Consider the following 18987-nt stretch of genomic DNA (forward strand, 5'->3'; position numbering starts at 1 on the left):
CCGCCCTCTCCATCTCCGACTCTCCCAACGCTGCCCTCCCCCCCCTCCCCCCACCCCCCTGCGAGCTGTTGCCGAGGCCAGGCCAGTGAGCGTATGGGACTGGGTTCCCGACCTGTAAATGGGGCAGGCTGCGGATACACTGGGCCACGGCCTTGCTGCTAACACTCGTGCGGTCGAGGCACAGTTCCTCGAGCTCCTTCAGCGGCTGCAGGTGAACCAGTCCGGCATCCGTCACCAGCGTGTTACTCAGGGAGAGCTTGGTCAACCTGTGCAAACAGAGGGCAGCCATTAGTGAGCCGCTGTCTGACCACACCACACCCGCCACGTTACACACACCGCGGTGCACACAGACCCGCCACGTTACACACACCGCGCGTGCACACAGACCCGCCACGTTACACACACCGCGCGTGCACACACAGACCCGCCACGTTACACACACCGCGCGTGCACGCAGACCCGCCACGTACACACACCGCGCGTGCACGCAGACCCGCCACGTTACACACACCGCGCGTGCACACACACACCCGCCACCGTTACACATACACCGTGTGCACACACACACCCGCCACTGTTACACACACATACACCGTGTGCACACACACACCCGCCACTGTTACACACACACACACACACCACGTGCACACACACACACACACACAAACTCGGGACACACAGTCAGCGGTCAGTCTGACCCTCGGGACACACAGTCAGCGGTCAGTCTGACCCTCGGGACACACAGTCCGCGGTCAGTCTGACCCTCGGGACACACAGTCCGCGGTCAGTCTGACCCTCGGGACACACAGTCCGCGGTCAGTCTGACCCTCGGGACACACAGTCAGCGGTCAGTATGACCCTCGGGACACACAGTCAGCGGTCAGTCTGACCCTCGGGACACACGGTCAGCGGTCAGTATGACCCTCGGGACACACAGTCAGCGGTCAGTCTGACCCTCGGGACACACAGTCAGTGGTCAGTCTGACCCTCGGGACACACAGTCAGTGGTCAGTCTGACCCTCGGGACACACAGTCAGCGGTCAGTCTGACCCTCGGGACACAGTCAGCGGTCAGTCTGATCCTCGGGACACACAGTCAGTGGTCAGTCTGACCCTCGGGACACACAGTCAGCGGTCAGTCTGACCCTCGGGACACACAGTCAGCGGTCAGTCTGACCCTCGGGACACACAGTCAGTGGTCAGTCTGACTCTCGGGACACACAGTCAGCGGTCAGTCTGACTCTCGGGACACACAGTCAGCGGTCAGTCTGACTCTCGGGACACACAGTCAGTGGTCAGTCTGACCCTCGGGACACACAGTCAGTGGTCAGTCTGACCCTCGGGACACACAGTCAGCGATCAGTCTGACCCTCGGGACACACAGTCAGCGGTCAGTCTGACCCTCGGGACACACAGTCAGCGGTCAGTCTGACCCTCGGGACACACAGTCTGCGGTCAGTCTGACTCTCGGGACACACAGTCAGCGGTCAGTCTGACCCTCGGGACACACAGTCAGTGGTCAGTCTGACTCTCGGGACACACAGTCAGTGGTCAGTCTGACCCTCGGGACACACAGTCCGCGGTCAGTCTGACTCTCGGGACACACAGTCAGCGGTCAGTCTGACCCTCGGGACACACAGTCAGCGGTCAGTCTGACTCTCGGGACACACAGTCAGCGGTCAGTCTGACCCTCGGGACACACAGTCAGCGGTCAGTCTGACTCTCGGGACACACAGTCAGCGGTCAGTCTGACCCTCGGGACACACAGTCAGCGGTCAGTCTGACCCTCGGGACACACAGTCAGCGGTCAGTCTGACTCTCGGGACACACAGTCAGCGGTCAGTCTGACCCTCGGGACACACAGTCAGTGGTCAGTCTGACCCTCGGGACACACAGTCAGTGGTCAGTCTGACCCTCGGGACACACAGTCAGTGGTCAGTCTGACTCTCAGGCTCGATCCCGGTGCCCCCCTGCCCCGCCATGCTCGGTTAACCTCAGTACCGGCCGGAGCCGTCCTTTAACAAACACGGCGCCCTCTGCACTGCGGGACTGGAGGCCCGGGGATCACACACGCGCCCTCCCCATCAGCCCAGGGGCCAGTCGCCACGTACAGGTTCTGGTGAGAGACTGCCCGCTCGGGCCAGCGCGGGGTAGACGAGTTACCTCAGCAGGCGGGCGAGGTGGCTGATGCCTTGGTCCGTCACCTGGGTGTAGTCGGTCAGGTCGAGCTCTGTCAGTCGCTCCAAGAGGGAGAGGGAGGCCAGCCCAGCATCACTCACCGTCTGTCTGTCGGGCAGCTTCAGGTGTGTCAGCTTCAGACCTGCGCAGGACGTGGGAGCAAGGTTAGCGTTAGTGTCCAGACCACACCTTCCATCAGTAAACACCCGCACACTGCTGCCTGCCAAACTCTCAACTGGAGCAAGACAGATCCTGTCCTATAGTTAGATACTTCCAAACTCAGGCCATGCGTAGAGAGACAGAGCACAGAGTAACGCTCCCAGGGCAGGTACAGGGGGTTAGATACAGAGTAAAGCTCCCTCTACACTGTCCCATCAAACACTCCCAGGGCAGGTACAGCACGGGGTTAGATACAGAGTAAAGCTCCCTCTACACTGCCCCATCAAACACTCCCAGGGCAGGTACAGGGGGTTAGATACAGAGTAAAGCTCCCTCTACACTGCCCCATCAAACACTCCCAGGGCAGGTACAGGGGGTTAGATACAGAGTAAAGCTCCCTCTACACTGTCCCATCAAACACTCCCAGGGCAGGTACAGCACGGGGTTAGATACAGAGTAAAGCTCCCTCTACACTGTCCCATCAAACACTCCCAGGGTAGGTACAGGGGGTTAGATACAGAGAAACATAGACATAGACATAGAAAATAGGTGCAGGAGTAGGCCATTCGGCCCTTCTAGCCTGCACCGCCATTCAATGAGTTCATGGCTGAACATTCAACTTCAGTACCCCATTCCTGCTTTCTCGCCATACCCCTTGATCCCCCTAGCAGTAAGGACCTCATCTAACTCCTTTTTGAATATATTTAGTGAATTGGCCTCAACAACTTTCTGTGGTAGAGAATTCCACAGGTTCACCACTCTCTGGGTGAAGAAGTTCCTCCGCATCTCGGTCCTAAATGGCTTACCCCTTATCCTTAAGACTGTGACCCCTGGTTCTGGACTTCCCCAACATTGGGAACATTCTTCCTGCATCTAACCTGTCTAACCCCGTCAGAATTTTATATGTTTCTATGAGGTCCCCTCTCATTCTTCTGAACTCCAGTGAATACAAGCCCAGTTGATCCAGTCTTTCTTGATAGGTCAGTCCCGCCATCCCGGGAATCAGTCTGGTGAACCTTCGCTGCACTCCCTCAATAGCAAGAATGTCCTTCCTCAGGTTAGGAGACCAAAACTGTACACAATACTCCAGGTGTGGCCTCACCAATGCCCTGTACAACTGTAGCAACACCTCCCTGCCCCTGTACTCAAATCCCCTTGCTATGAAGGCCAACATGCCATTTGCTTTCTTAACCGCCTGCTGCACCTGCATGAAAACCTTCAATGACTGATGTACCATGACACCCAGGTCTCTTTGCACCTCCCCTTTTCCTAATCTGTCACCATTCAGATAATAGTCTGTCTCTCTGTTTTTACCACCAAAGTGGATAACCTCACATTTATCCACATTATACTTCATCTGCCATGCATTTGCCCACTCACCTAACCTATCCAAGTCGCTCTGCAGCCTCACAGCATCCTCCTCGCAGCTCACACTGCCACCCAACTTAGTGTCATCCGCAAATTTGGAGATACTACATTTAATCCCCTCATCTAAATCATTAATGTACAGTGTAAACAGCTGGGGCCCCAGCACAGAACCTTGCGGTACCCCACTAGTCACTGCCTGCCATTCTGAAAAGTACCTATTTACTCCTACTCTTTGCTTCCTGTCTGACAACCAGTTCTCAATCCATGTCAGTACACTACCCCCAATCCCATGTGCTCTAACTTTGCACATCAATCTCTTGTGTGGGACCTTGTCGAACGCCTTCTGAAAGTCCAAATATACCACATCAACTGGTTCTCCCTTATCCACTCTACTGGAAACATCCTCAAAAAATTCCAGAAGATTTGTCAAGCATGATTTCCCTTTCACAAATCCATGCTGACTTGGACCTATCATGTCACCTCTTTCCAAATGCACTGCTATGACATCCTTAATAATTGATTCCATCATTTTACCCACTACCGATGTCAGGCTAAAGCTCCCTCTACACTGCCCCATCAAACACTCCCAGGGCAGGTACAGCACGGGTTTAGATACAGAGTAAAGCTCCCTCTGCACTGTCCCATCAAACACTCCCAGGGCAGGTACAGCACAGGGTTAGATACAGAGTAAAGCTCCCTCTACACTGTCCCATCAAACACTCCCTGGGCAGGTACAGGGGGTTAGATACAGAGTAAAGCTCCCTCTACACTGTCCCATCAAACACTCCCAGGGCAGGTACACGGGGTTAGATACAGAGTAACCCCGGTGTGAGTGGGCCATTTCTCCATGGGTTGAGAGTGGCCCGAGCCGTAAGATTGGGAGCAGCCGGCAGGAACGCGGAGCCTGTTACCAGTCCGTTGGGGAGTTTTGTTGAAAGCGTCGCTACAGCACCTGAGATAATCTGCAGCGTGATGTCTCCGCTGAGCGAGTGCAGTCCGGACACGCTGAGCGAGGTGAGAGCAGGGTGGGAGCTGAGTGCTCGGAGCGACGTCTCCGTGATGTCCGTGTTGTCCAGGTGCAGGGTCTGGAGAGCCAGCAGGTCCTTCAGCGCAGAGACATCACGCACCTGGAGGGGAGACACAACATAGCAACTGGGCCCAGCGACAGACACAGCATAACATGCGGTATTCAAACTGTCACACACAACACACCCACACACACACCCCCTCACACACACACACACCCTCACCCTCACACCCCCTCACCCACACACACACACACCCCCTCACCCACACACACACACACCCCCTCACCCACACACACACACACCCTCACACACACACACCCTCACCCTCACACACACCCTCACCCACACACACCCTCACCCACACACACCCTCACCCACACACACCCTCACCCACACACACCCTCACCCACACACACCCTCACCCACACACACACACACCCTCACCCTCACACACACACACCTTCACCCACACACACACACTCACCCACACACACACACTCACCCACACACACCCCCTCACCCTCACACCCCCTCACACACACACACCCTCACCCTCACACACACACCCCCTCACCCTCACACACACACCCCCTCACACACACACACACCCTCACCCACACACACACACACCCTCACCCACACACACACACACCCTCACCCACACACACACCCTCACCCACACACACACACACACCCCCACCCACACATCCCCACCCCCTCACCCACACCCCCCCACCCCCTCACCCACACACACACACACCCTCACCCACACACCCTCACCCACACACCCTCACACACACACACACACACCCACACACACACACCCATTCACCCTCACACACCCTCACCCACACACACCCCCTCACACACACTCCCACACACACCCTCACCCTCCCACACCCCCTCACACACCCTCACCCTCACCCACACACACCCCCTCACACACACACCCCCTCACACACACACCCCCTCACACACACACCCCCTCACACACACACCCCCTCACCCACACACACACACACCCCCTCACACACACACACCCCCTCACACACACACCCCCTCACACACACACACCCCCTCACACACACACTCACCCTCACACACACACCTCCTCACCCTCACACACACACCCCCTCACCCTCACACACACACCCCCTCACCCTCACACACACACCCCCTCACCCTCACACACACACCCCCTCACCCTCACACACCCCCTCACACACACACACCCTCACACCCCCTCACCCACACACACACACCCCCTCACCCACACACACACACATACCCTCACACACACACCCCCTCACCCTCACACACACCCTCCCTCACCCTCACACACATACCCCCTCACCCACACACACACACACACTCACCCTCACCCTCACACACCCTCACCCTCACACACCCTCACCCTCACACACACACACACTCACCCACACACACACACTCACCCACACACACACACACCCTCACCCACACACACCCCCTCACCCACACACACCCCCTCACCCACACACACCCCCTCACCCACACACACCCCCTCACCCACACACACCCCCTCACCCACACACACCCCCTCACCCACACACCCTCACACACACACACCCTCACACACACACCCCCTCACCCACACACACACACCTCACCCACACACACCCTCACCCACACACACCCTCACCCACACACACCCTCACCCACACACACCCTCACCCACACACACCCTCACCCACACACACCCTCACCCCCACACCCCCACCCCCTCACCCACACTCCCCCACCCCCTCACCCACACACACACACACACACACCCTCACACACACACCCACACACACACACACACACACCATCCCACACACACACACACCATCCCACACACACACACACACCATCCCACACACCCTCCCACACACACACACCCTCCCACACACACACACCCTCCCACACACACACACCCTCCCACACACACACACCCTCCCACACACACACACCCTCCCACACACACACACACACACACACACACACACACACCCTCCCACACACACACACACCCTCCCACACACACACACACTCCCACACCCACACTCAAGAACATAAGAACAGAAAAAATAGGAGTAGGCTATACGACCCCTCGAGCCTGCTCCACCATTCAATAAGATCATGGCTGATCCGATCATGGACTCAGCTCCACTTCCCTGCCCATTCCCCATATTTCTGTCTTAAATTTATTCAATGACCCAGCTTCCACAGCTCTCTGAGGCAGCGAATTCCACAGATTTACAACCCTCAGAGAAGAAATTCCTCCTCATCTCAGTTTTAAATGGGCGGTCCCTTATTCTAAGACCATGCCCCCTAGTTCTAGTCTCCCCCATCAGTGGAAACATCCTCTCTGCATCCACCTTGTCAAGCCCCCTCATAATCTTATACGTTTTGATAAGATCACCTCTCATTCTTCTGAATTCCAATGAGTAGAGGCCCAACCTACTCAACCATTCCTCATAAGTCAACCCTCTCATCTCCGGAATCAACCGAGTGAACCTTCTTTGAATAGCCTCAAAAGCAAGTATATCCTTTCGTAAATATGGAAACCAAAACTGCACGCAGTATTCCAGGTGTGGCCTCACCAATACCCTGTATAACTGTAGCAAGACTTCCCTGCTTTTATACTCCATCCCCTTTGCAATAAAGGCCAAGATTCCATTGGCCTTCCTGATCACTTGCTGTACCTGCATACTATCCTTTTGTGTTTCATGCACCAGTACCCCCAGGTCCCACTGTACTGCAGCACTTTGCAATCTTTCTCCATTTAAATAATAATTTGCTCTTTGAGTTTTTCTGCCAAAGTGCATGACCTCACACTTTCCAACATTATACTCCATCTGCTAAATTTTTGCCCACTCACTTAGCCTGTCTATGTCCTTTTGCAGATTTTTTGTATCTCTCACACACACAACTCTTCTATTTTTCATACCAAAGTGGAACCAAGGTGGGTAGATGGAGTTAAGATACAGATTCAAGGAAGATTGACTATGAAAGTAAACTCGCACGAAATATAAAAACAGATAGCAAGAGTTTCTATCGGTATATAAAAAGGAAAAGAGTGGCTAAAATAAATGTTGGTCCCTTAGAGTACAAGACCGGGGAATTAGTAATGGGGAACATGGAGATGGCAGAAACTCTGAACAAATATTTTGTATCAGTCTTTACGGTAGAGGACACTAATAATATTCCAACAGCGGATAGTCAAGGGGCTACAGGGGAGAGGAACTTAACACAATCACAATCACTAAGAAGGTGGTACTCAGTAAGATAATGGGACTAAAGGCGGATAAATCTCCTGGACCTGATGGCTTGCATCCTCGGGTCTTAAGAGAAGTAGCGGCAGGGATTGTGGATGCATTGGTTTAATTTACCAAAATTCCCTGGATTCTGGGGAGGTCCCAGCAGATTGGAAAACTGCAAATGCAACACCCCTATTTAAAAAAGGAGGCAGACAAAAAGCAGGAAACTATAGACCAGTTAGCATAACATCTGTGGTTGGGAAAATGTTGGAGTCCATTATTAACGAAGCAGTAGCAGGATATTTGGAAAAGCAAAATTCAGTCAGGCAGAGTCAGCATGGATTTATGAAGGTGAAGTCATGTTTGACAAATTTGCTGGAATTCTTTGAGGATGTAACGAACAGGGTGGATAAAGGGGAACCAGTGGATGTGATGTATTTGGACTTCCAGAAGGCATTTGACAAGGTGCCACATAAAAGGTTACTGCACAAGATAAAAGTTCATGGGATTGGGGGTAATATATTACATGGATAGAGGATTGGCTAACTAACAGAGAACAGAGAGTCGGGATAAATGGTTCATTCTCGGGTTGGCAATCAGTAACTAGTGGGGTGCCGCAGGGATCAGTGCTGGGACCAACTATTTACAATCTATATTAACGACTTGGAAGAAGGGACTGAGTGTAACGTAGCCAAGTTTGCTGACGATACAAAGATGGGAGGAAAAGCAATGTGTGAGGAGGACACAAAAAATCTGCAAAAGGACATAGACAGGCTGAGTTAGTGGGCAAAAATTTGGCAGATGGAGTATAATGTTGGAAAGTGTGAGGTCATGCACTTTGGCAGAAAAACTCAAAGAGCAAGTTATTGTTTAAATGGAGAAAGATTGCAAAGTGCAACAGTACAGCGGGACCTGGGGGTACTTGTGCATGAAACACAAAAGGATAGTATGCAGGTACAGCAAGTGATCAGGAAGGCCAATGGTATCTTGGCCTTTATTGCAAAGGGGATGGAGTATAAAAGCAGGGAAGTCTTGCTACAGTTATACAGGGTATTGGTGAGGCCACACCTGGAATACTGCGTGCAGTTTTGGTTTCCATATTTACGAAAGGATATACTTGCTTTGGAGGCAGTTCAGAGAAGCTTCACTCGGCTGATTCCGGAGATGAGGAGGTTGACTTATGAGGAAAGGTTGAGTAGGTTGGGCCTCTACTCATTGGAATTCATGAGGTGATCTTATCGAAATGTATCAGATTATGAGGGGGTTTGACAAGGTGGATGCAGAGAGGATGTTCCCACTGATGGGGGAGACTAGAACTAGAGGGCATGATCTTAGAATAAGGGGCCGTCCATTTAAAACTGAGATGAGGAGGAATTTCTTCTCTCAGAGGGTTGTAAATCTGTGGAATTCGCTGCCTCAGAGAGCTGTGGAAGCTGGGACATTGAATATATTTGAGACAGAAATAGACAGATTCTTAACCGATAAGGGAATAAGGGGTTATGGGGAGCGGGCGGGGAAGTGGACCTGAGTCCCTGATCGGATCAGCCATGATCGTATTAAATGGCGGAGCAGGCTCGAGGGGCCGTATGGCCTACTCCTGCTCCCTACTTCTGAACCAAGGCGGGTCGATGGAATTAAGGCCTCCTCCTGCTCCGATGTTCCTCCTCCTGTGCCGAGCGTTGCCGGGTGAGGATGCTTCCCGCGGACGGACAGACTAACCTTGGTTTGTTTGATGCTCAGGAGCCGGAGCTGTGGGACTGTTGCGGGTAAAACGCTCAGCACTCTCTCCGTGATCCCCGTCTGGTTCAGACTGAGGTGGACGAGTGTCGCAGGGGCGCACGCAAGGTAATCCGTCACGCCCAAGTCGCTTACTTTGGTCTGGTCCAAGGTGAGGTGAGAAAGACAATTCAAACCTTTCAAAAAAAGGGAAATCCAGATCAGAGCTCGGGGCAGGAAGCCGAGGGGGGCATTTACAGAGAGTGTCATCGTCACAGGGGCAGCAAGCAATGGACAATGACTCCACACACCCCGCTCTGTGATCCGTCCAACCTGCACTTTCAACCCCAACAGCAGTTTCTGACAGGTTTGCCCCGACTATGGTCAGCTGTCTGTGCTCCGCCCCCCCACCCAATACCCCCCACACCCTGTACCCCCCACCCACACCCTGTACCCCCACCCAATACCCTCCGCACCCTGTACCCCCCCACCCAATACCCCCCACACCCTGTACCCCCCCACACCCACACCCTGTACCCCCCACCCAATACCACCCACACCCTGTACCCCCCCACACCCACACCCTGTACCCCCCACCCAATACCACCCACACCCTATACCCCCCCCACCCAATACCACCCACACCCTGTACCCCCCACCCAATACCACCCACACCCTGTACCCCCCACCCAATACCACCCACACCCTGTACCCCCCCCACCCAATACCACCCACACCCTGTACCCCCCCCACCCAATACCACCCACACCCTGTACCCCCCCCACCCAATACCACCCACACCCTGTACCCCCCCCACCCAATACCACCCACACACTGTACCCCCCACCCACACCCTGTACCCCCCCCACCCACACCCTATACCCCCACCCAATACCACCCACACCCTATACCCCCACCAAATACCACCCACACCCTGTACCCCCACCCAATACCACCCACACCCTATACCCCCCACCGAATACCTCCCACACCCTGTACCCCCACCCACCCAATACCACCCACACCCTATACCCCCCCACCCAATACATCCCACACCCTGTACCCCCCCCACCTAATACCACCCACACCCTGTACCCCCACCCAATACCACCCACACCCTATACACCCACCCAATACCTCCCACACCCTGTACCCCCACCCAATACCACCCACACCCTGTACCCCCCCCACCCAATACCACCCACACCCTGTACCCCCCCCCACCCAATACCACCCACACCCTATACCCCCACCCAATACCTCCCACACCCTGTACCCCCACCCAATACCACCCACACCCTGTACCCCCCCCACCCAATACCACCCACACCCTATACCCCCACCCAATACCACCCACACCCTATACCCCCACCCAATACCACCCACACCCTGTACCCCCCCCACCCAATACCACCCACACCCTATACCCCCACCCAATACCACCCACACCCTGTACCCCCCCACCCAATACCACCCACACCCTGTACCCCCACCACCCAATACCACCCACACCCTGTACCCCCCACCCAATACCACCCACACCCTATACCCCCACCCACACCCTGTACCCCCCACCCAATACCACCCACACCCTGTACCCCCCCCCACCCAATACCTCCAACACCCTGTACCCCACCCACCCAATACCACCCACACCCTGTACCCCCACCCAATACCACCCACACCCTATACCCCCACCCAATACCTCCCACACCCTGTACCCCCACCCAATACCACCCACACCCTGTACCCCCCGCACCCAATACCACCCACACCCTGTACCCCCCCCACCCAATACCAACCACACCCTATACCCCCACCCAATACCTCCCACACCCTGTACCCCCACCCAATACCACCCACACCCTGTACCCCCCCCACCCAATACCACCCACACCCTATACCCCCACCCAATACCACCCACACCCTATACCCCCACCCAATACCACCCACACCCTGTACCCCCCCACCCAATACCACCCACACCCTATACCCCCACCCAATACCACCCACACCCTGTACCCCCCCCACCCAATACCACCCACACCCTGTACCCCCACCACCCAATACCACCCACACCCTGTACCCCCACCCAATACCACCCACACCCTATACCCCCACCCACACCCTGTACCCCCCACCCAATACCACCCACACCCTGTACCCCCCCCACCCAATACCACCCAATACCACCCACACCCTGTACCCCCCCCACCCAATACCACCCACACCCTGTACCCCCCACCCAATACCACCCACACCCTATACCCCCACCCACACCCTGTACCCCCCACCCAATACCACCCACACCCTGTACCCCCCCCACCCAATACCACCCACACCCTATACCCCCACCCAATACCACCCACACCCTGTACCCCCCCCACCCAATACCACCCACACCCTGTACCCCCCCACCCAATACCACCCACACCCTGTACCCCCCACCCAATACCACCCACACCCTGTACCCCCCCCCCACCCACACCCTGTACCCCCCACCCAATACCTCCCACACCCTATACCCCCCCCACCCACACCCTGTACCCCCCCACCCACACCCTGTACCCCCCACCCAATACCACCCACACCCTATAACCCCACCCAATACCTCCCACACCCTGTACCCCCCCACCCAATACCACCCACACCCTATACCCCCACCCAATACCACCCACACCCTGTACCCCCCCCACCCAATACCACCCACACCCTGTACCCTCCCCACCCAATACCTCCCACACCCTGTACCCCACCCACCCAATACCACCCACACCCTGTACCCCCACCCAATACCACCCACACCCTATACCCCCACCCAATACCTCCCACACCCTGTACCCCCACCCTATACCACCCACACCCTGTACCCCCCCCACCCAATACCACCCACACCCTGTACCCCCCCACCCAATACCACCCACACCCTATACCCCCACCCAATACCACCCACACCCTATACCCCCACCCAATACCACCCACACCCTGTACCCCCCCCACCCAATACCACCCACACCCTATACCCCCACCCAATACCACCCACACCCTGTACCCCCCCACCCAATACCACCCACACCCTGTACCCCCCCCACCCAATACCACCCACACCCTATACCCCCACCCAATACCACCCACACCCTATACCCCCACCCAATACCACCCACACCCTGTACCCCCCCACCCAATACCACCCACACCCTGTACCCCCACCACCCAATACCACCCACACCCTGTACCCCCCACCCAATACCACCCCACACCCTGTACCCCCCCACCCAATACCACCCACACCCCTATACCCCCACACACACCCTGTACCCCCCCACCCAATACCACCCACACCCCCCCCCACCCAATACCACCCACACCCTGTACCCCCCCCACCCAATACCACCCACACCCTGTACCCCCCCCACCCAATACCACCCACACCCTGTACCCCCCACCCAATACCACCCACACCCTATACCCCCACCCACACCCTGTACCCCCCACCCAATACCACCCACACCCTGTACCCCCCCCACCCAATACCACCCACACCCTATACCCCCACCCAATACCACCCACACCCTGTACCCCCCCCACCCAATACCACCCACACCCTGTACCCCCCCCAACCAATACCACCCACACCCTGTACCCCCCACCCAATACCATCCACACCCTGTACCCCCCCCCACCCACACCCTGTACCCCCCACCCAATACCTCCCACACCCTATACCCCCCCACCCACACCCTGTACCCCCCACCCACACCCTGTATCCCCCACCCAATACCACCCACACCCTATACCCCCACCCAATACCTCCCACACCCTGTACCCCCCACCCAATACCACCCACACCCTATACCCCCACCCAATACCACCCACACCCTGTACCCCCCCCACCCAATACCACCCACACCCTGTACCCCCACCCACACCCTGTACCCCCCCACCCACACCCTGTACCCCCCCCACCCACACCCTGTACCCCCCACCCAATACCTCCCACACCCTGTACCCCCCCACCCACACCCTGTACCCCCCCACCCAATACCACCCACACCCTGTACCCCCCCCCCCCCACCCACACCCTGTACCCCCACCCAATACCTCCCACACCCTGTACCCCCCCACCCACACCCTGTACCCCCCACCCAATACCTCCCACACCCTGTACCCCCCACCCAACACCTCCCACACCCTGTACCCCCCCACCCACACCCTGTACCCCCACCCAATACCTCCCACACCCTGTACCCCCCACCCAATACCTCCCACACTCTGTACCCCCCACCCAATACCTCCCACACCCTGTACCCCCCACCCAATACCTCCCACACCCTGTACCCCCCACCCAATACCTCCCACACCCTGTACCCCCCACCCAATACCTCCCACACCCTGTACCCCCCACCCACACCCTGTACCCCCCAGCCAATACCTCCCACGCCCTGTACCCCCACCCAATACCTCCCACACCCTGTACCCCCACCCAATACCTCCCACACCCTGTACCCCCACCCAACCCCCTCCCACACCCTATACCACCCACCCAATACCTCCCACACCCTGTACCCCCCACCCAATACCTCCCACACCCTGTACCCCCCACCCAATACCACCCACACCCTGTACCCCCACTCAACCCCCTCCCACACCCTATACCCCCTCCCACACCCTGTACCCCCCACCCAATACCTCCCACACCCTGTACCCCCCACCCAATACCTCCCACACCCTATATCCCCCACCCAATACCTCCCACACCTGTACCCCCCACCCAATACCACCCACACCCTGTACCCCCACCCAACCCCCTCCCACACCCTATACCCCCTCCCGCACCCTGTACCCCCCACCCAATACCTCCCACACCCTATACCCCCACCCAATACCTCCCACACCCTGTACCCCCCACCCAATACCTCCCACACCCTATACCCCCACCCAATACCTCCCACACCCTATACCCCCCACCCAATACCTCCCACACCCTATACCCCCCACCCAATACCTCCCACACCCTGTACCCCCCACCCAATACCTCCCACACCCTGTACCCCCCACCCAATACCTCCCACACCCTGTACCCCCCACCCAATACCTCCCACACCCTGTACCCCCCACCCAATACCTCCCACACCCTGTACCCCCCACCCAATACCTCCCACACCCTGTACCCCCACCCAACCCCCTCCCACACCCTGTACCCCCCCACCCAATACCTCCCACACCCTGTACCCCCCACCCAATACCTCCCACACCCGATACCGCCCCCCAACCAATACCTCCCACACCCTATACCCCCCGCACCCAATACCTCCCACACCCTATACCCCCCCCAACCAATACCTCCCACACCCTGTACCCCCAACCAATACCTCCCACACCCTATACCCCCCCCCACCCAATACCTCCCACACCCTATACCCCCCCCAACCAATACCTCCCACACCCTATACCCCCCCACCCAATACCTCCCACACCCTATACCCCCCCCAACCAATACCTCCCACACCCTGTACCCCCCCCAACCAATACCTCCCACACCCTGTACCCCCCCACCCAATACCTCCCCACACCCTATACCCTCCCACACCCTATACCCCCCCCAACCAATACCTCCCACACCCTATACACCCCCAACCAATACCTCCCACACCGTGTACCCCCCCACCCAATACCTCCCACACCCTATACCCCCCCCCCAACCAATACCTCCCACACCCTATACCCCCCCCCAACCAATACCTCCCACACCCTATACCCCCCCACCCAATACCTCCCACACCCTATACCCCCCCAACCAATACCTCCCACACCCTGTACCCCCCCCAACCAATACCTCCCACACCCTGTACCCCCCCCCACCCAATACCTCCCACACCCTATACCCCCCCAACCAATACCTCCCACATCCTATACCCCCCCCAACCAATACCTCCCACACCCTATACCCCCCCCCAACCAATACCTCCCACACCGTGTACCCCCCACCCAATACCTCCCACACCCTGTACCCCCCACCCAATACCTCCCACACCCTGTACCCCCCACCCACACCCTGTACCCCCCACCCACACCCTGTACCCCCCAACCAATACCTCCCACACCTTGTACCCCCCACCCAATACCTCCCACACCCTGTACCCCCCCAACCAATACCTCCCACACCCTGTACCCCCCACCTAACCCCCTCCCACACCCGATACCCCCCCCCACCAATACCTCCCACACCCTGTACCCCCCAACCAATACCTCCCACACCCTGTACCCCCCACCCAACCCCCTCCCACACCCTGTACCCCCTCCCACACCCTGTACCACCCACCCAATACCTCCCAGACCCTGTACCCCCCCACCCAAACCCCTCCCACACCCTGTACCCCCTCCCACACCCTGTACCCCCCACTCAACCCCCTCCCACACCCTGTACCCCCCACCCAATACCTCCCACACCCTATAACCCCCACCCAATACCTCCCACACCCTGTACCCCCTCCCACACCCTGTACCCCCCACTCAACCCCCTCCCACACCCTATACCCCCCACCCAATACCTCTCACCCAATACCTCCCACACCCTGTACCCTCACATCCACCCCCTCCTACACCCTATACCCCCCCACCCAACCCCCCTCCCACACCCTATATCCCCCACCCAACCCCCTCCCACACCCTATACCCCCCACCCAATACCTCCCACACCCTATACCCCCCACCCAATACCTCCCACACCCTGTACCCCCCCACCCAACCCCCTCCCACACCCTGTACCCCCCTCCCACACCCTGTACCCCCACCCAACCCCCCTCCCACACCCTATATCCCCCACCCAACCCCCTCCCACACCCTGTACCACCCCACCCAACCCCCTCCCACACCCTATACCCCCCCACCCAGTACCTCCCACACCCTATACCCCCCACCCAATACCTCCCACACCCTGTACCCCCCACCCAACCCCCTCCCACACCCTATATCCCCCCACCCAACCCCTCCCACACCCTGTACCACCCCACCCAACCCCCTCCCACACCCTATACCCCCCACCCAGTACCTCCCACACCCTATACCCCCCACCCAATACCTCCCACACCCTGTACCCCCCCACCCAACCCCCTCCCACACCCTATATCCCCCCACCCAACCCCCTCCCCACACCCTGTACCCCCCCCACCCAATACCTCCCACACCCTGTACCCCCCACCCAACCCCCTCCCACACCTATACCCCCCACCCAACCCCCTCCCACACCCTATACCCCCCATCCAACCCCTCCCACACCCTATATCCCCCCACCCAACCCCCTCCCACACCCTGTACCCCCTCCCACACCCTGTACCCCACACCCAACCCCCTCCCACACTCTGTACCCCCACCCAACCCCCTCCCACACCCTATACCCCCCACCCAATACCTCCCCCACCCTGTACCACCCCACTCAACCCCCTCCCACACCCTGTACCCCCCCACCCAACCCCCTCCCACACCCTGTACCCGCCCACCCAACCCCCTCCCACACCCTGTACCCCCCACCCAACCCCCTCCCACACCCTATACCCCCCCACACCCAAACCCCTCCCACACCCTGTACCCCCCCACCCAATACCTCCCACACCCTGTACTCACCCACCCAATACCTCCCACACCCTGTACCCCACCACCCAATACCTCCCACACCCTGTACCCCCTCCCACACCCTGTACCCCCCACCCAACCCCCTCCCACACCCTATACCCCCCACCCAACCCCCTCCCACACCCTATACCCCCCCACCCAACCCCTCCCACACCCTATATCCCCCCACCCAACCCCCTCCCACACCCTGTACCCCCCCCACCCAATCCCCTCCCACACCCTATACCCCCCACCCAATACCTCCCACACCCTGTAACCCCCCACCCAACCCCCTCCCACACCCTATATCCCCCCACCCACACCCTATACCCCCCCACCCAACCCCTCCCACACCCTGTACCCGCCCACCCAACCCGTCCCACACCCTGTACCCGCCCACCCAACCCCCTCCCACACCCTGTACCCCCCCACCCAACCCCCTCCCACACCCTGTACACGCCCACCCAACCCCCTCCCACACCCTGTACCCCCCCACACCCTATACCCCCCCCACACCCTGTACCCCCCCACCCAATACCTCCCACACCCTGTACCCCCCCACACCCTGTACCCCCCCACCCAATACCTCCCACACCCTGTACCCCCCCATCCACCCAACACCCTCCCACACCCTGTACCCCCCCACCCACCCAACCCCCTCCCACACCCTGTACCCCCCTCCCACGCCCTGTACCCCCCTCCCACACCCTGTACCCCCCACACAACCACCTCCCACACCCTGTACCCCCCCACCCAACCCCCTCCCACACCCTGTACCCCCCTCCCACACCCTGTACCCCCCACACAACCACCTCCCACACCCTGTACCCCCCACACAACCCCCTCCCACACCCTGTACCCCCCACACAACCCCCTCCCACACCCTGTACCCCCCACACAACCCCCTCCCACACCCTGTACCCCCCACACAACCCCCTCCCACACCCTGTACCCCCCACACAACCACCTCCCACACCCTGTACCCCCCACACAACCCCCTCCCACACCCTGTACCCCCCACACAACCCCCTCCCACACCCTGTACCCCCTACACAACCACCTCCCACACCCTGTACCCCCCCACCCAATCCCTCCCACACCACGTACATCCCACCCACCCAATGACCCCTCTCACTGAAGGGGGCGAGTGTGTTATAACCTGGTCTGACAGCAGTGCAGCAACACTGGGGAAAGTGCACTGACCCTCACCCTCAGAGTTCCACACCCCTTCCCCGAGCAGCAGACAATAGTGTGACTGTCTCTCTGTCTGCGTCATTCCCCGCTCAAACAGCACACTGCCGATGTCCGATACCACTGCAGGTCTGTCAGAATCTGGGCGCAGGGGTCAGTGGAGGGGGGGGGGGGGCTGCTCTTGGAACAGGAAGTGGCCCCGTCACCTCCCAGATGTCAACTGGCCAGCTGTGTGTCCCCAGCACACTCTCTTCTCATTTCCCATTCATCACAAAGCAGTGACTCGGGGCCAGTGTCCGGGGGGGGGGCCCAGTGTCCAGTGTCCGTGGGGGGGGGCCCAGTGTCCAGGGGCCGGTGTCCGGGGGGGCCCAGTGTCCAGGGGCTGGTGTCCGTGGGGAGGCCCAGTGTCCAGGGGCTGGTGTCCGGGGGGGGGCCCAGTGTCCAGGAGCTGGTGTC

The 18987-nt window shown here is 58.5% G+C and overlaps 2 protein-coding genes across 2 annotated transcripts in view; one reads left to right on the top strand and one right to left on the bottom strand.

Moving 5' to 3' along the window:
* The window catches only part of ankrd29 (ankyrin repeat domain 29), a 1085233-nt gene that overhangs the window by 635292 nt on the left and 430954 nt on the right, over nucleotides 1-18987 (top strand). The window lies entirely within an intron of this gene.
* LOC139261566 (uncharacterized) overlaps nucleotides 1-18987 on the bottom strand; it is a 98776-nt gene that overhangs the window by 10801 nt on the left and 68988 nt on the right. The window contains exons 12-15 of the mRNA XM_070877072.1: nucleotides 9733-9926; nucleotides 4657-4831; nucleotides 2163-2319; nucleotides 113-266 (exon numbers count right to left, since the gene is read on the bottom strand). Of these exons, the coding sequence (XP_070733173.1) occupies nucleotides 113-266; nucleotides 2163-2319; nucleotides 4657-4831; nucleotides 9733-9926 (680 nt within the window). The remainder of the gene's footprint in view (nucleotides 1-112; nucleotides 267-2162; nucleotides 2320-4656; nucleotides 4832-9732; nucleotides 9927-18987) is intronic.

The sequence above is a fragment of the Pristiophorus japonicus genome, chromosome 1 (assembly GCF_044704955.1).
Source record: "Pristiophorus japonicus isolate sPriJap1 chromosome 1, sPriJap1.hap1, whole genome shotgun sequence".
In the NCBI taxonomy this organism is placed as follows: domain Eukaryota; kingdom Metazoa; phylum Chordata; class Chondrichthyes; family Pristiophoridae; genus Pristiophorus; species Pristiophorus japonicus.